Source organism: Gadus macrocephalus, chromosome 7, assembly GCF_031168955.1.
Source record: "Gadus macrocephalus chromosome 7, ASM3116895v1".
Lineage (NCBI taxonomy): Eukaryota > Metazoa > Chordata > Actinopteri > Gadiformes > Gadidae > Gadus > Gadus macrocephalus.
In genome coordinates this window covers 11,428,536-11,447,012 of record NC_082388.1, presented here as the reverse complement: position 1 = coordinate 11,447,012, position 18,477 = coordinate 11,428,536, and the positions used below count along the sequence as shown (strand labels likewise).

The 18,477-nt window shown below is 49.5% G+C and overlaps 1 protein-coding gene across 8 annotated transcripts in view; it reads right to left on the bottom strand.

Annotated features, from left to right (window-relative positions):
* The window catches only part of LOC132461553 (ryanodine receptor 1-like), a 66,495-nt gene that overhangs the window by 42,320 nt on the left and 5,698 nt on the right, over positions 1-18,477 (bottom strand). For all 8 annotated transcript variants that reach the window (XM_060056720.1, XM_060056723.1, XM_060056721.1 and 5 more), the window contains exons 5-35: positions 17,712-17,786; positions 17,181-17,259; positions 16,138-16,250; positions 15,905-16,004; positions 14,971-15,067; positions 14,795-14,869; positions 14,372-14,528; positions 13,827-13,991; positions 12,947-13,068; positions 12,143-12,329; positions 11,396-11,531; positions 10,954-11,049; positions 10,689-10,807; positions 10,457-10,590; positions 9,948-10,189; positions 9,237-9,429; positions 8,503-8,719; positions 7,928-8,032; positions 7,718-7,821; positions 7,258-7,341; positions 6,997-7,156; positions 6,474-6,621; positions 5,954-6,159; positions 5,680-5,854; positions 4,802-5,010; positions 4,077-4,435; positions 3,217-3,346; positions 2,213-2,373; positions 1,692-1,854; positions 1,508-1,594; positions 1,055-1,281 (exon numbers count right to left, since the gene is read on the bottom strand). In XM_060056720.1, the coding sequence (XP_059912703.1) occupies positions 1,055-1,281; positions 1,508-1,594; positions 1,692-1,854; positions 2,213-2,373; positions 3,217-3,346; positions 4,077-4,435; positions 4,802-5,010; positions 5,680-5,854; positions 5,954-6,159; positions 6,474-6,621; positions 6,997-7,156; positions 7,258-7,341; positions 7,718-7,821; positions 7,928-8,032; positions 8,503-8,719; positions 9,237-9,429; positions 9,948-10,189; positions 10,457-10,590; positions 10,689-10,807; positions 10,954-11,049; positions 11,396-11,531; positions 12,143-12,329; positions 12,947-13,068; positions 13,827-13,991; positions 14,372-14,528; positions 14,795-14,869; positions 14,971-15,067; positions 15,905-16,004; positions 16,138-16,250; positions 17,181-17,259; positions 17,712-17,786 (4,625 nt within the window). The remainder of the gene's footprint in view (positions 1-1,054; positions 1,282-1,507; positions 1,595-1,691; positions 1,855-2,212; positions 2,374-3,216; positions 3,347-4,076; positions 4,436-4,801; positions 5,011-5,679; positions 5,855-5,953; positions 6,160-6,473; positions 6,622-6,996; positions 7,157-7,257; positions 7,342-7,717; positions 7,822-7,927; positions 8,033-8,502; positions 8,720-9,236; positions 9,430-9,947; positions 10,190-10,456; positions 10,591-10,688; positions 10,808-10,953; positions 11,050-11,395; positions 11,532-12,142; positions 12,330-12,946; positions 13,069-13,826; positions 13,992-14,371; positions 14,529-14,794; positions 14,870-14,970; positions 15,068-15,904; positions 16,005-16,137; positions 16,251-17,180; positions 17,260-17,711; positions 17,787-18,477) is intronic.

The window sequence follows — 18,477 nt, the reverse complement described above, 5'->3', positions numbered from 1 at the left end:
GCGGGACTAGGCTCACAAAATAAACAGAGAATGTGAAGTACAAGACAGGTTTCTGTTTAGATTAGGTACTTTTCACTGCAAAGGATTCATGAGAAATGGTTGAGTTTAAATATGAGAAAAAGAGTGAGTGTAGTTAGGTGTGAAGAATTTACAAACAGTCTGTTACGGCCGTGGCCGTGGCTAGCAGATGCATTGCTCTGTCTCCCCCTCTTGGTGCCTTATTGACTGTGCAATGGGCGAGGGTTTCCCTTCTATTCCCTGGCTCTACACCTGTTGGACAGGCACACCTGCCACCCTTCTCCGGTCACCATCCTGCCCTACGTAAACCCTGGTTCTTCACCCACTCATCACCAGATCTAAATGTAAATGTTGTTTCGACCACAGTGGTAGATATCAAGCCTGGTCATAAGTGCATTTTGTATTTCTAAATAATTTTTTTGCGCGCTTTTCTTAGATCTCTGTGTTCTCCTTGTCCCAGGATCACCTACCCCGTACCTGGCTGCCAACCCACCCTGTGTGCTCATCTGCCTGCCTACCTACCAGTCATCCATCCATGCCTGTCCACCTCCTGTTAATACCACTGCTCACATCCTCCCTATAATAAAGGTTTGAATCAACCCCTGTTGTCTGCCTCTCTGCTTGGGTTCCCCCTGTCTGATCCTAACACAGTCAGGTTTAAGGGTGAATTCAGTTAAATCTAGACTCCTGCTTAAGTTTTGTCCAAACTCTTTCAGGCCCAAGAAAGAGGACCAGAGGGAGGAGCAGAAGGAGCAGCAGAAGGAGGAGCAGAAGAAGGACTAGAAGGCGGAGCAGGAGGAGGAGGAGGAGGGGGAGCAGGAGGAGGAGGAGCAGGAGCAGGAGGAGGAGGAGGAGCAGAAGGAGGAGGAGCAGGAGGAGGAGGAGCAGGAGGAGGAGGAGCAGGAGGAGGAGGAGGAGGGGGAGCAGGAGGAGGAGGAGCAGGAGCAGGAGGAGGAGGAGCAGGAGCAGGAGGAGGAGGAGGAGGAAGAGGAGCAGGAGGAGTTCCAGAAGGAGGAGCAGGAGGAGGGAGTCCTACCGGTTCTCCTCGGGGATGTGCAGGGCCATCATGGTGAGGGGCTCGGAGCAGTCCACCTTCCAGCCCAGCCTCTCGCTGACGCGGCCCGTCTCCGGGGCCAGGAAGTGGTTGGGCATGCGGCTCCAGATGACGGGGGTCAGCATCTGGACGTCCAGGCGGGGCGGGCACTGGGGGACCGGGTTCTTGCGCTCGCTGCGGAACATGGCCGCCGAGATCGGCATGATGTTCTGAAGAGAGCCAAAATGGAAATAACATTAAATTAATACAATGAATGTCACATAAAATACTTTATTTGGTCGTTTGGACGGGGATAAGAAGACACTGATTGGCAGTTTTAGGTTAGCAGATGCTTTTATCCAAGGTGATTTAGAGAGATAGGGAGATTTTTTTTAGCATTTTTTAACTGATTTCTGAAGAGATTTGGAAGTCGTTCTGTTTTTTAACGGAGCTGACCTTGAGTTTGCCGAGCTCCACTTGAATCACGTTCTGATTGGATGGCAGGACAAAGACCGCTGGGAAGAGTTTGGTGTTTGGCTCCACCTGGGGAACAATGTGTTATCAACAGTTAAAGAGAGAAAATGACATAAGAAATTATATAATCAATCTATCATCAAGCATGCTTCTCCCCTGCCCTGACCTGGTAGAAGGTGTTGATCTCCTTCCCGTTTGCGGTGAAGTTCATGAGGCCGGTGTCGAGGTCGATCAGGCAGCCGATGATGAAGTCCTCCTGGCTGACCCGGGTCTGCTGGGAGCCGCTGAACTCTCCTCCCCACACCATGTAGCAGTTACTGCGCTTTATACTGCAGGGCACACAGGAAGAAGACTGTACTGATACTGAAAATACACAGGAAGTAGACTGTACTGATAGTGAAGACACACAGGAAGTAGACTCTACTGATACTGAAAGACACACAGGAAGTAGACTGTACTGATACTGAAAGACACACAGGAAGTAGACTGTACTGATACTGAAGACACACAGGAAGTAGACTGTACTGATATTGAAGACATACAGGAAGTAGCCTGTACTGATACTGAAAGACACACAGGAAGTAGACTACTGATACTGAAAGACACACAGGAAGTAGACTGTATTTAAACTAACGGACGCACAGGACGAGGTTATTATAAATATTTTCCCAACATGATCATGAATACCTGTCATGGATATTTCCCTTGTCGTCCCCGACCGTCAAGGTCACGTTGCGGACCTTGGTGAGGTCAAAGTGGGCGTCGTGTTGGTGGTAGTCGGGGGTGATCCAGCCCACCCACACACCGCTGACCTCCTGGCCCGCAAACACCCGCACCGAGTAGTAGTACTGCAGGAAGAGGAGGAAATGACATCATTGACTCTGTCATCATCAGCCCCATCCTCATCCTCATCATCATCGTCGTCGTTTTCATCTTCATCATCAGCTTTATCATCATCGTCTACTTAAGATACCTTCCCGTCAATATGTGAGGATCTACGTCAGCATTTACACTACTGTAACAGTATCGCTATGATAAAGTATGTTAAAGGTCCACCCTGTAGAATCTAGTACCAACTAGTGGAGAAGTTGCAGATTGCAACCAACGGAAAAAGGTATTTCCGATAGTCACCATGTACCTGTAGCTGTTTAAGGATATAGTGGAGGTGGACACTTATATATAAGTCCATGGTGTGTGTGTGTGTGTGTGTGTGTGTGTGTGTGTGTGTGTGTGTGTGTGTGTGTGTGTGTGTGTGTGTGTGTGTGTGTGTGTGTGTGTGTGTGTGTGTGTGTGTGTGTGTGTGTGGAAAACCGTCTGAATCAGAGGTTGATTTTGATGGCCGGATCCGAGAAAGGTTTAAGCTTCAAGGAAGCTCCCGGTATGACACCACGGTGTGTGGTGCATTTCATACACAACATCACTCATAATAATGCACCTACACAAAGAGGAAACTAAAATGTGTCTACGTCAAAGATGTTGACATATAGCATGACCAATCATATACAATAATATACTCTAACACTATATTAACAAAAATAACTACTAGGATCGTTCTACTCAAATGATTAACGTCTGTGATTCACCAATCAAGCATCATCTCACCTCTGCATTTTTAAATGCCAAATGTTGAGCCCAAATCCACGTTGGGCGCATGAACAATGTAACATGAATGGGACAGAAGGCGCTGGTACCGTGGTGGTGTTGAGGATGATGTCCACGTCGTCCCGGTCGTCCGGCACCACGTCCTCCATCAGCCGGGGCACGGTGGGCACCACCGGGGGGGGGTTGATGAGCGCCGCCTTCTTGGCCTTGAACAGGAACCTGACGACCACAGGAGCACACAGCATGAGCACCGCACGCCCGCACGCAGCACGCTTAGAGGGACACACACGAACCTGACGACCACAGGAGCACACAGCATGAGCACCGCACGCCCGCACGCAGCACGCTTCGAGGGACACACACGCTGACTTTAGATATGAAGGTATCTGTGGAATGCTATCTATTATGTAGGCAGCCCCGAGCGCCGTTATTCTGTGGACTCACAAGGAGGCATTCAATGTTTCTTCAGTAACTTAAAGGTTAGAGCGCAGGTCCGTCCCCTCTTGTTAAAAAAGGATAGTGCTACCTCACGATGTGTCTGATAATTGCTAATAGCATCTTAATCAATAAGACACTGCCAATTGTCTACATGATCCAAAACATGATCAAACTATGAATCAAACTATGAATCATACATGAATCCACCATGACTCCATCATGACTCCACCATGACTCCACCATGACTCCATCATGACTCCACCATGACTCCACCATGACTCCATCATGACTCCACCATGACTCCACCATGACTCCATCATGCCTCCATCATGACTCCACCATGACTCCATCATGCCTCCATCATGCCTCCATCATGACTCCATCATGCCTCCATCATGACTCCCCCATGACTCCATCATGCCTCCATCATGACTCCATCATGACTCCATCATGACTCCACCATGACTCCATCATGACTCCACCACGACTCCACCACGACTCCGCCACCGACCCTTTCTTGCGGCTCTTCTCGGTGGACGCGTCCTTCTCGTTCTCCCCGTTCTTCAGCGCGGGCGTCTCCTTGGGCACCGACGCCTCCTTCTTGTCCTCCTCCTGCTCGCGCCGCGTGGCCGACTTCTTCAGCAGCTCGTACTCCGAGTCGGGGTCCATCTCCAGCACCTGGTCCTCGGGGATGGTGAGCGTGCGGGTCAGGGGCGTGGTGCCGGCCCGCACCTTGTAGGTCTGGTGGAACTCCACGGGCATGCTGAGGCGCAGGAACAGCAGGTCGGTGGCCGCGTTCTGGGAGCCAAACGTCTTGTGGGTCAGCTTCAGGCAGGGGGCGCTCTCCACCGTGCCGTCCACGCGGGACAGCTGGGGGGGGGACCAAAGGATGTGGTCAGTACGTAGAAGGGACGTAGCTCCTCTCAGGACATACAGGGGCTGGAGCTGTTCTTAGGACTTACAGGGGAAGTAGCTACCGTCAGTTCATACACGATGTAGATGTGTGTATGTGTGAGAGTGAGTGTGTGTGTGTGTTAGTGTGTGTGTGTGTGTGTGTGTGTGTGTGTGTGTGTGCGTGTGTGCGCGCGCGTGTGTGCGTGTGTGCGCGCGCGCGTGTGTGCAGCTGCTACCATGTTGTCAGGACGTACAAGGGATGAAGATGATGTCAGTACATGGGTTACGAATCAAGACCCTCTTATTTTAGAATAAAGCCGAGCTAGAGGGGGGGGGGGGCACCTCGAGGTGGGGGTGGTCGGTGGGCACGGGGATGAACTGCGGCAGGCTCTTGCTGAACCACATGGTGATGTCCCGCTTCATGTTGATGGCGAAGGGTTCGAAGCCCTCCTGCAGGCCGCAGATGGTGAAGTAGCGCAAGCTGCTGACGTTCTGGCCCAGGTTGATGCGGCCCACCTGGGACAGACCCAGGCTGCACACCGGGATGAACCCTGTGGGGGAGAGCAGGGGGAGCAGGGGGAGGAGGCGGAGTCAGCAGGGAACCACTCCCCTGCTGATTCAGCGACACTGGCTCCCTGGTTCCCGAAGGATACATTTAACATGCATGTGTTAAGATATAAAGCTCTTCGTAACCTATCCCCGGTTTACCTCCCAGACCTCATTCGGACGTCCAATCCTTTCTGGCTCCCTGCGTTCTTCATCAGCAGGTCTACTGGTGTGACCAGCCCTCAACCTCTGCACAATGGAGGCCAGGACATCCTCCTATGCTGCACCTCAACTCCAGAACTCCCTTCCATCCACATACTGGACTCCAGGACCGAATCCAGTACTGCTCTTGAAACCCATCTTTTTAAACTAGCTCACTCAATTTAACTGCATCTAATAATAAATATAGAATTTTAACTCATTGCGGAGCTATGCTCTGTAACTTAATGTCTGTCCAACTGTTGATTGTACTGTAGTTATTTAGAATTACTGGTGCTCTTTGGTTTATTGTATTTTTAATACTGATCTTATATGATGTAAGGGGACCTTGAGTGCCATGAAAGGTGCCGTTCAATGATTAAATATGATGATTATTATTATGATTATTATTGGGGACAGAATCTAGAATGATACAGTATCACCTGATATCACATGGAGGAGCTGGGACCACTCACCCTCTCCTATCTCTATGTCCTTGAAGGCCATCTCGGACCCCGAGTCGCTGATCAGCATCTCCCCGTTGAGGGTGAACATGATGTTCATCTCCGTCAGGTCGATCATGCAGCCCACCACGTCACCAGACAGCCACTGGCGCCCGAACGGCTCGGTGCCCACGTGCCAGCGCTGGGCCTGTACACGGGACAAAGGCGGGGTTGAGGTTTGCCCCCATGCTCTAACAGGGTCCCTGAGGGAGTGTGGGTTGGGGAGCTGAGGGGTCCCCCATCGTACCTTGAAGCCGTTGAAGACGTAGGCCAGCTCGTCTGCGCCCAGCTCGGTGTCGGCTCGGACGCTGGGCCGGGCCCAGCCCACCCTCATCTCCCCGACCGTCACCGCCTCAAACTCAAAGTACCACTTCCCCTGGGTCACCCCGTAGGACTTCTCCGCCCGGAAGACCCTCACCTTATCGCCGCGGTTACCGCCAGACCCGGGCCCACCTTAGGTGCAACAGAAAGACTCTTTGAGGTGGTCATTTATAGGGTTATTCACATTACCACAGCATTGTTGATTACCTGAATCTCAATAATATTTCAATGGGGTGCAATATTTTCAATAACAGGATTCCTTTAACAGATTTAAAATTTGAAAAAATATAATTTCAACGTTCTGATAGTATCCTTGATAATGCAAAAGCAAGAATACTATTACAATTTTAACCGATGAAAGTCGATATAAAAGCTGTTGTCTGTTGTCCATGCCAGGAGGGGGGTCAGGTGTATGTCCTTGGAGTTGGGCGGGCCGCTGTACTCACTGCACTCCTGGTCCGGGGGCTCTATGTTATAGCCATAGCCGATCAGCGTGCGCACGGCGGCACACACGGTGTCCCGGTTGGTCTTCTTGGTTTTCTCATCCAGCAGGTTATAAGGGACCAGCCGGGGATTGCGCTTGTTGTATATGTCCTGCGTGACGACATTCGTTCAGTTTGAAATCATGTTTCGCATGGAAATGAAGATTATTGACGAGAGGATGATTCCACAGCTGAAAATATTGTATTTCTGAGAAACATAAAAACCTGTGTTTGTATAACTTATTTATTTTTGATTCATTGTAAATAGTGTGTTTGAGTTAAACCTGATATCTTTTCTTTTGTTTATTCCTTTATTTCTCATCTTAATGGTCCATACTATACTCATACTTGAGGAGTGTCTCAACATTCAAATCTGACATTTCGTCTTGTATTTCTTTGACGTTGCATTGGACCGTTTTGAATCGCAAACACCGGGTCCACATCCTGAATCAAACTCTAAGCCCGGCCAGCCCCTGCTCGTGGTCACCTGTACAATGCTGTAGGTCCAGCCCTGCCGCACACGGTCCCTGGCCCACACGTTGTGCCCGTTCTCCGCCAGCCTCTCCACCAGAGTGTTCTGGTTGGGGGTCAGCTTGACGTGGTTCAGGTCAAGAGGAACGGGCTTGTACCCGTTGCTCTGAATATACCTGAGAGGGAAACAGCAGAGCGTTATTGATCGCACGTGATCGGATTATTGACTCGACAAAGACTCTGTCTCTGTTGTAACAGTGTCAACGGACACGCGTACGTTTTGGGTAGTTTGATCCTCTTCAGGTTCTCTTCTGCCTTCTCGTCGCCCATGCCCACATGACAGCCCAGCGCCAGCAGAGTCCTTCAAAATAAAAGCACACAGGAAGGAGTCAAACACAGACAGGGGGTACACACAGGAAACACAGTCCTAGATACAGCCTGGAAAAACACACAGGAAATACAGTCCTGAGATACAGCCTGGAAAACACACTGGAAATACAGTCCTGAGATACAGCCTGGAAAAGAACACAGGAAATACAGTCCTGAGATACAGCCTGGAAAACACACAGGAAATACAGTCCTGAGATACAGCCTGGAAAACACACAGGAAATACAGTCCTGAGATACAGCCTGGAAATATAGTCTGGAGATACAGCCTTGAAAAGCACAGGAAATACAGTCTGGACGTACAAAGGAAATCCTTTGGAGTAAAGGGCCTGAAGGCCTGAAGCGCTCACTTGAGTGTCTCCCCAGACATGGCCAGGTTGTAGTTCTTCTCGGGTTCTGGGAGACCCTGGAAGTCCACCAGACAGGGGTGCAGCTTCTTGTTGTCATCGCGGACCTGCACACACCATAGTCGTCTTAGAAAAAGTTCTCCTGTTGGATCATTTTGAATCGCCAGCCGCAAGATGTGTCCTCATTTGAGGTTCACGCCAGAGACAACTGACCTCAGCGAAGGTCCACCCCTGCTCGATGCGGGTCACCGCCCACAGCTCGTGGCTGTTCTCTGCCAGCTTCTCTCGGATGCGCTCCAGGTGAGGTGGCAACACAATCTGCAAGGAGAATGGGAGTCCTTAAAACAACAGCAGTGTTGCATCATTTCTTTGTTTCGTCGCGCCAATGCCCTACCCTCTATCATGAGCTCACACTAATAATTAAACAAGCAACTAATAAATCTACCCGCTTGACTACTGAATTTGAATTTGAATTTGTATTATTGTGTCATGCATTAGCATGGCCAGCCCACAAGGGCTTACAAGACACCATTATAAAACAACATAAACAGATCAAAAACCAAAAGTAGATGCTAAACAATACTAACATTAACGATATAAACCATCCAGGCTTTAGTGACAAAAGAGACTAACTTATAAACATCAAAAGGTAAACAAACATTACATTGCAAACTACTATCGTTTTTTCTCTTGATTACTAAAGGTTCGGACTCTTTTCAGTTCTGTTGAAGTGCCCAGTGTTGATGGGTCGCGTGTCCCGCGCCCGATGGGCCGGGGCGCGGCCGTACCTGCACCGTGTCCACGGGACAGGGGGTGAAGGCGGTGTGGGACAGCGACTGGGTGGGCCCCAGGAGGTTGCGGACGCCGTTGAAGTCATGCTTGTACTCTTTGATGGGCTCGATGCGCAGGCGGTCTCTAGGCAACACCGCCTCGTAGCACGGGGCGTAGCCCGGGGGCGGGAGGAACTTGAAGTCGCCGTGGCGACCGCCCAGCAGGAAGCGAACCCTGGCGGTTGAAAAATAAGACAGTAATTAGTGCTGATGTTATGATACGTACATTTTCTTCCTTTTCAATCAGTTTTTATGCAGTATAAGTTAACTGTACAATCTGTAATTGATAAATGTAACTCATGTTAACTATATGAACAGTATACGGTAACCATTTTCCAAGTATCCTTCCTTTGAAACTGAGCAGTATGTTACTGTTCCCTTCCTAGCCTAAGAACGGCCGCACCCTCTGTTGATATTTTATCATAATACCTTTTTCTGCAGTCCCACCTGAAGGTCCACACCATACATGTCTCATTCTCTTCCTCCCTACATGGTTCTCTGTTCTACGGCTCTTCCTGTCTTTGTATTGTTTTCTGCCTCAGTACTTTACATGCTCTTGCAATCAGTGCAGAACCATAGGATGCTGGGCGAGCCACAGAGCTATGCACCCCAAGTGCATAGCTCTGCATTGCCTGTCTCCCTCAACAAGCTCCCCCTGGGATGGTCACGGCTCGGAGCACAACTGTCCGTACTTGACACCAGCCGAGAAGCTGACCACGGGGAAGAAGAGTCCGTCCAGGTTGAAGTCCTCGAACATTCCCTGCACCGGGTGTCCGTTGATGCGGAAGGAGATACTGGGCACGCTCAGATCCAGACAGCAGCTGACTACGTCGTCGGCGGTCAGAATGTGCTGGTCGGGCGTGGCCACGTTCCGCGGGACACGGCCTGCGGACATCAACACACAACAGGCTCTCTCTCTGGTGCTCTGCGTTTTTTACACTGCTAAGGTCACGCCTTTTCACGTTTTTATCCTCGTGTTTGATTTTCACTGTCCTGTTTCACTGGCCTGAATTTCCCTTATTTCGTTATATTACATTTTTTTATGTAAAATGGATGCATTAGATTATCTCATCATTTGTGAAGCTTTTAGTCTCTCCCATGGCGTGGTCGTGTGAAAAATACATGAACAATGTTTTTTTTAGTTTCCAGGTAAAGTCAGCTGGTCAAAAGCACTGCATAAATAGAGACTTCATTTTTTAACGACTCAAGGCGCTTGTGACAGGTTGCATGCCTCACATTCAGCTACTCCCACCCTGGTGCCTGTCTCAAAACAGACAAGGCAACAGCCATCTGGTTGGTGGTGGTGTGAGGGGTTAGGTTTCGGGCTCAAGGACATCACGACGCTCAGAATGGAACCAACCCCCCCCCCCCCCCCCCCCCAGAATGTGAACCGCAGACACTACCTGACCAGAGGTGGAGGCCGTCGAAGCCGTAGGAGTAGAGGTCGTCCCCGACGCCGTTGCTTCCCCAGCCCTCTCCCCCCCCGGGGTAGGGGCTGTAGCCCTCCGTCAGGGCCCAGCCCACCCTCAGGTGCACCGGCTGGGCGGTCAGGAAGGGCTCCACGTGGTCCACCATCACCTCGAAATACCACTTCTTGTATTGGGTGGAGCCCTCGCACGTCCCCAGGAAGATGTTTGGCCGCATGCTGGGGCGAGGAAAGGCACGATTAACTCTGAGCCGTCAATGGCCATACCATAAGACAGGGTGCTGCAGGACAGACAGCCGACAGGAAGCAGATAGATACTGGACACCAACTATAGACAGGGTCTAGACAGGGTCTAGACAGGGGTCAGGACAGGGGTCGTGGACAAAGATGCGCACTGCAGGCTCGAATGCAGGCCAGCGACGTTCAAACTCAGAAGCTTTCGGCCGGGTCGGCTCTTATTTCCTGTTGTTGTAGATATAACCCCACCTTGTGGCGTAGTTGATGATGTTGGTTTGTAGGAGGAGGTCGCGACCGGGAAGCAGATTCTCAGTGATTAGATTCTGATTGGACCTCACGGCCACACCGTTACACACACAGAGAGAGCACAGCACATCCAGCACCTAAACAGACACACACACACACAAAACAACACAAACATTTACTTTAATATGTGATCATAAGTTGATAAACACCACATCAGACCAGGCAACCTCCCGACCTTGTGATTGCGACCGTGTTTGTCCAACAGAGAGATGATTGACTTGATGTGGTTCTCTTGGATGATGTTGAGAACCTCTGGACTCTCGATCAGAACGCAGTACAGCACCTCCAGGATTCCTGTTGTGGGGGAAACCAGTGGGAGTCAAAAGATCTGCAAAGCAGACGTCTGGGATCCACCTGGCTCCACCAGACAGGAGCTGTCGGGCCTCCCACCCAGAGGGGAATAAGAGGAGGCAGAAGGAGCAGGCGAGGCCGCACCCTACCTGAAGAGGCCTCCAGGCGGTCCAGCTTGCTGACCAGCCAGTCCAGGTTGTCACAGAAAAGAGCACAGTTGGAGCGGTTCCCTCTGATCAACGAAGCTTCACACAGGGAGGAGAGAGAGAGAGAGAGACGTTGAACGTCTTCATAGTACAACTGAATGAACACATGTGTGAATCATTAAATGGACACATACGATTCTAAAATAAATTTATAAATAAATACCATAACAGCCCAATTGATCATTCGATCAATGAATCAGTCAATCTACTCCATCCGTCTATCATCCATATTCTGTCTGTCTGTCTGTCTGTCTGTCTGTCTGTCTGTCTGTCTGTCTGTCTGTCTGTCTGTCTGTCTGTCTGTCTGTCTGTCTGTCTGTCTGTCTGTTTGTCCATCCGTCCGTCTGCTTAACAGCGACCTAACCCTCCGTCAGAGGGAACCTACCCAGCAGTTCATACAGTAGATTAACGATCTCCTTCCAGGACTCAGCAGCCTCCTCTCCAGCAAACTCAGAAAAGTGTGCAGCCGTGTTGTAGACGTTGAGGCGGTCCACACAGTCCAGAACCAGAGTGATCATTCCCTGTTGGTGCACAGGAAAGCGTAAGGACACTGTGCACTAGTTCTGTGGTTTGAACGTGTGCAGTCAATATCGTCCCGAAAGGCAAATGCATGCCATGAAAATATCTGGATATTAATTAAAACAAGACGGTTCAATACAGAGACGGTATGGGCTATAGGCAACACATAATGTGTGATATTGACTTAAGTAGGCTTGCCCTGAAACAAGGCTTCTCGTCAAGCCCTGGAAAATTTTTTAACTAAGTTTAAGATAGCTTTGTTCCGTAAGCTATGTTAGCGACAGCAGCTAATTTTATGAACACAAATATAACATTGCAACAGTTTACATGTGAAGGCGAAGGTAGAGCGGGTTGACTGGTAACCGGAAGGTTGCTAGTTCGATCCCCGGCTCCTCCTAGCTGAATGTCGAGGTGTCCCTGAGCAAGACGCCTCACCCTGACTGCTCCTGATGAGCTGGCTGTCTCACTGAGTGGTTACCTACACCGTCGCTGTGTGAATGTGTGAATGGATGGTTGCGGGTCGCTTTAGATAAAAGCGACAGCAAAATACCCCAAATGTATAGGTAAATGTAAGGGGAGGTAGAACCCCTTCTGGGCCTGTGTTGAAGCCCACCTCCTCCTGGAAGAGGTTCTGTCTGTTCTTCAGGGAGCGCAGCTTGGACTGCTTCTCCTCGTGCTCCAGCTCCTCCTCGGGGGGGTGGAAGTAGAAGATGAGGTCCTGCAGGGCGAGCACCACCGTGTCCATGGGCAGCGAGCCCGCGCCGCCCGACTTGTTCTTCCCGTTCAGAGCGTCCAGACCCCTGGGGGGGCACACGCAGCAGAGCCTCACACATATGGACCAGCCGCCGCGTGGAGGTACTGGAGACGCATGGACTCAAAATGATGGTTCTGTTAATATAGGATTTGAGGTAAAGCCATCTAGGCTTAGGGGCTTGTCCCAAACTCAAGTATAATGTATTAAACAACAAACACACATTATGATCAATCACTGTGTTTATTACGATTGAAAGAAACATCTGAGTGGTTCTATAGGGTAGCAGTGTGGATTATTTAAATAGATGTGTGATTGATAAACGGAGGTCAGGGTTATTCCATGATGAACTGGTATGGTGTCTTACTGGATAAACTGGTGAAACTGGTGTGTGGCCTTACTGGTTAAGCTGTTTAAACTGGTATGTGGTCTTACTAGATAAAAAGGTCAAACTGGTTTGCGGTCCTACTGGATAAACAGGTTAAACTGGTATGGTGTCTTACTGGTTAAACTGGTGAAACTGGTGTGCAGTCCTACTGGTTAAACTGGTGAAACTGGTATGTGGTCTTACTGGTTAAACTGGTCAAACTGTTATGTGGGTCTACATGGTTAAACTGGTGTGTGGTCCTCCCGGATCAACAGGTTCAACTGGTGCGCGGGTCTTACTTGATGAACTGGTTGAAGAGGCCGTTGGTGCTGTAGATCATCCTGGCGGCCTGTGACTCCTCGGTCTGGGAGCGAGCCACGGTCAGGGCGTCGTCCATGTGGCCCTCTTTGTGGAGGATGGCCTGGTGGGGGGACACAGCAGCACGTCATCCATCCAAACCTTAAATAACTATTAGGTTTCTTCCACCTTCAATTAATTTGGGTTTTGATTACTTGAAAACACAGGCCACCACTTTGTTGTGGATTCTCTCTGGCTATCTTTCTCGCCCCTATCAGCACATAGGTCCACATTCTCTTGCTCTTTCTGACCTTCATCTCTCTCTCTCTCTCTCTCTCTCTCTCTCTCCATCTACCACCTATATCTCTCTATCTTTCTCTCGCTCTCTATCTACCCACCCTCTCCCCCTCTCTCTATTCATTCATCTATACTTTTTTCTCCCTCTCTCTCCCTCCCTATCTCTCTCTTTATAACACCTGTCTCGTTCTCTCTATCTGTCTCTCTCTCTCTCTCCCTCCATCTAGCAGCTATCTCTCTCTATCTTTCTCTCTCTCTCTTTCCCTCTCTCTCTCCCCCTCCAACTAGCAGCTATCTCTCTCTTCCTTTCTTTCTCTCTAAAATTGTCCCTCTCTCTCTCACTCCCTCCATCTTGCAGCTATCTCTCTCTACCTTTCTCTCTCTCTCCCTCCATCTAGCAGCTATCTCTCTCTACCTTTCTCTCTCTCTCTCTCCATCTAGCAGCTATCTCTCTCTACCTTTCTCTCCCTCTCCCTCCATCCAGCAGCTATCTCTCTACCTTTCTCTCTCTCTCTCCTTCCATCGAGCAGCTATCTCTCTCTACCTTTCTCTCTCTCTCCCTCCATCCAGCAGCTATCGCTCTACCTTTCTCTTCAGGGGTCCGAGGCGGGCTGACTTGGCGTCCACGGCGGCGTACGTGAGCCACAGTCCAGTGGTGAGGTGCTGGACGAAGCACATGGACTCCCCGTACTTGATCTCCGGGATGCCCATGCCCTCCACGTCCCTCTTCTTAGCCACCTCGATCTTCTCCTGCACGGGGAAACACACGAGAAGCACCGTCACGCGCGAGGAGGTGGGAAGTTTGTATGAAGACGGTGCACGGTTGGATTCCCGGTCAAAGTAATGTTCATATTAATTTCGACATTATTGTAAGGAGCTTTGATTGGCCCTAGTGCTTGGAAATAAACTGAATCAGTTTTTTGTGTCAGACTAGTCATTTTATTTCGCAATTACAAAGAATCTTAATCTAATTATAAATCTGAATAGCTATTTTTCTCCTTATAAAGGTACAAGGGAGTCATCTTTGGGCAGGGGTCTGCATTCTAATTCTTCTATTATTTGTTTCGTGACACTCTAATCACACTAATATTTGACGTTTACCGTGTATTTCCTCCAGTGAAATGACTTGCCTTTGAGATGCGGAAGCAGAAGGCGGACATCTTGGAGTTGGCCTTCTCGGGGTCGACCACCAGCAGGCCCTTCTCCTCGTCCAGACAGAGGTAGCGGCCCGTGGTGATGTGGCGGATACGGAAGGACTGGCCCCATTTGATGTGACCCCCGCTCCACCTGCAACCAACAGGGACCAAAGGCATCGTTTTGGATCCGGCAGTACCGCCACGTTAAAGAAGAACTCCTGTGGTGACGGCAAGGAGCCTGGACGGATAGCAACTACGGCAAGGGGCGGAGTTACGCCTTGTTTCATGATTTATTCGATTTATTCGAACAAAGAGAAACCACAGAACATAGTGGTGTGATGTCCTGTACTTCTAAAGTCAACTAACTAAAGGATATCTGTGATGGGCGGTTAAACAAAATTTGAACGTGGAACTCACCCGATGCGAAGCGGCTCTAGTCGCCATAGTGACCGGGCGTGGCTGCAGACGGCGCCGCCCTCGTAATGAGCCACTCTGAACACAACAACAAGCACCACCATCAGGTCAGTCAGTGCACTGAGACCAAACGTGATGCGCTGTATGACGTCATGTTACGTGTGATGAACCACAGGCACCTGCGCTGGTCGTCTCCCTGGTCGGCAGCGGGGATGGCCAGACACTCGTCCATGTGTCCGTGGAACAGGCGGAGGACATAGCCTCCGGTCAGGAACCCTGGAGAACACAAAAGGGTCAGTGCAACGCTGCAACCGGCTTCCTGCAGGTCACGTCCACACTATAATACTTCATATTATAGTGGATATTATTCTGGGATATTATTCTGACGAGAGGAACACAGAGGGCAGCATAATGCTATAATGAGCTTCATTCAGGATTTATTTGATTGAATAGGATTCAAATGTTATTCTTTGCAATGCTCTGCTACACCAAGCTATGCTTCCCTGCACTGTGCTATGCTATGCTATACATTTACTAACACCATTATCCTATTGCACAACGGTACTAAATGTCGAGGGCGGTGAATATATGTCGAGGGCATGAAACTCATCAATCATCGTCATGACATGTGAGAACAGAGGATGGCAAAATGAGAGGGTGTGGTGGTGGGGGGGGGGGGGGGGGGGGGTCTTGTGTGGTTCAGAAGTGTCTGGGGAGAGGGAGAGGAGGAGGAGGAGCCGGGGTTCTTGGCCGCAGGCGTGAAGACGGGGCGACAGGTGAGTTGGTGACAGGGGGTGTCTGGTTACTAATCACGTCTCCTCTCTGTGATAACTCTGCGGTAACCGGAGCCCCGGGGGGCGAAAGCAGTGGCCAGACGGAGCCCAACGACGCAGCGCTGCGAGGAACGCAGCTGTCAGAGGCCGGCCGCGCTGAGTCCGGTCGATGAGTTATGTGTTAAAAACGTCACATCGCTTTGCGAGGCAACGATCCCGACGTTCTCGTTCTTTCCCAGGCGAGTATGAGCCGAGGGGGGGGGGGGGGGGGGGGTTTCCAGGGGAGGGGGGATTCAAGGAGGAGAACGAGGAGGCAGAAGACGAGGGCTGGAGGCGGTACCTTCAGCCAGCTCACAGCCGGACATGACGGGCGTCATGGTCCACAGGGTCTGCATGAAGGAGGCGTCCACCATCAAGTCCCCACTGGCGTAGGAGAGGTGCTGGGAACACACACGCAAACACACACACACACAAGAGGAGACACACCTGTTGAGTCTGATCAACAAGACGGCGACAGAGTTACTGATGCCCTTTCACGCGTGGAGGTTCAGTGAACAACAGACCAACGCCTACCAGGTATCTCTCTGAGGACACACTGACCAGGATGAGGTCGTCTCCCACCCTGACCTTCTCCCCCTCGGACCTCTGCTTGGAGGCTGGGTGGATGGTCCACCAGCACGCCTCCCCTGGGGACACACACCGCGTCGGAGGGCAAGAGGACAGCATGGCGTGTCAGGGGTATAGACATCGGTATTGCAAAGTAATCATGATCAATGGGGATCAACGGCCCGGGTAGAATAGGGTAGATCAGAGAAGGGTAGAATAGAGCAGTGTTTTTCAACCTGTGGTACCACTGGTGGTGTACAAGGGTACTGCAGGTGGTACGTGGGACTTTATTCTTGAGACGGACACATTTCAGCATCTGTATTTCATTGTAATGTGTTTCATTGATGTTTTGTTTTAAATTGTGTTTGCTAAATGAACCCTTTGGGGGCATAAGCAGCGTTGCTGACTTTCCACTGTTTCCCGCTGGTCATGGCGTGCCTGCAGATATAGTTGTGTATAAATGGCCTTCTCGCAGATATAGATGTGTATAAATGGGGTGCTGGTACTATGTGTCACTGCATTTGTATTTAAAAAAAGATTATCTTTTGCCTACGAGGTGGTTCACGAAAGGCCTTGATAGTGATACCCCTAAAGTACACTGTATTGTGTTGTGTTGTATTGTATTGTATTGTATTACAGTACTTAATTGTTTAGCAACTGCAGTAGCTGCTATCATTGCTGTAACACGGGGAATTGGTTAGCCTAGCGATTGTTGTACTTGCACTTGGTTCTATGAACATCCCTTCTGTACCGACAGCGATATATTGATGCACTTCTTATGACAAATGTACTTATTGTAAGTCGCTTTGGATAAAAGCGTCTGCTTAATGCCCTGAATGTAAAATGTAAATGTAAAGTCAAAGGTTGGAAACCACTGGACTAGAGAGCAGTTAGGTATAGAAGAATAGAGTAGAGAGGATTATAGTACAGCAGAGTGGAGGAGAATAGAAAAGAGTAGAACAGAATGTGGATGTGGATATGTCGTGTTAAATATGGACGCCCAGAGCTACCTGTAGAGTCCTCTTGCAGGCCCACATCAAAGGCCAGCTTGTCGGTCAGGGAACGCGAGGTGGTCAAACAGCACAGGTACTGGGTGACACAAGAGGACGTCAGTTACTATAACACCGTCGCTCCTGAGCCATGAGTTAGGATCAAGGATTGTTTGGCCTCATAGATTCCTCTTATTGTCAGCGACATCGCACTGAAACTAAGTTAACTATGTGTGTTACTGTCCCCAGAAAGCCCTTCACACCACTATTTGCGATATAAGTGAATGTGATTCGCCGAATTGAAACGAAAGAAAAAAAGTCCCCAGAAAATGTAGTTCTCTTAGTATTAGAAGTTCTATCTCACAAAACATTGACCTAAGGTGCTGTGCAAAGATACTGAAATACCTGCTATTGCAGGGAGAGAGTTTGGAGTGGTGCACTTCTATTCAGACTGTTCTGTATTGGACACAAGGCCATTGTGCATGGTTCTCTCCCTCCTCCATGCACCGTGTTGCCCCTTCAGCGTGCACCGTGTGTGTAGCCTGTCCTTACCATGCTTGAGTGGGTGTGTTTGAGCAGGATGGCGTGTCCATACAGCAGGGTTCGGTGACCCCCTCCCTGTGATGACTACCAAGAGGAGGAGGTTTAGGGGACGGTTACCCATGGTGAGCTAAACACAACGTGCATGGATGGCTTCTTTGTTATTATGGGATAGAACCATTCGGTTAAACAACAACCAGGAGTGATTGCATTGTATCATTTCATTATTTTATATTATTTACTACAGGAGAGGTCGGAGTACAGACTGAGCGTTAAAGTCCAGGCAAACTAAGACCTTTAAACAGAACAGTAACGTCACGGGAACTAACAGCAGAAATACACTAAATGCAATCAGGATGACAGTCCCACAAAATCCATCCTAAACAATGATCATCATAGACATGAGCAATTACTCCCTGTTTAACTTTGAACCTACATAACACATTGTTTTGATTTCAGAAAGAAACACATTAGTGGAAAACATTCCCATTGGAATCATTTTAGAGAGAGCTCGAGCACAACAAGAAGGACGTGACATAATGCAGGGTCTCGGCGGGTCCAGGCTGACAACCAACATGTGATTATAACCACAGACAGGCTTTAGTATACACAGACCATCGAGCACACGGGTTAGAGGGGATGCTTGGAGGGGCCGGTTGACGTCACTCAACTCCAAAACAGTGATCATTTTGAAAAATTTTCAAAAACAACAGAAATTCCCATAATCCCAGTTATCACCAAAGAGCATTGATATATATATATATATATATATATATAT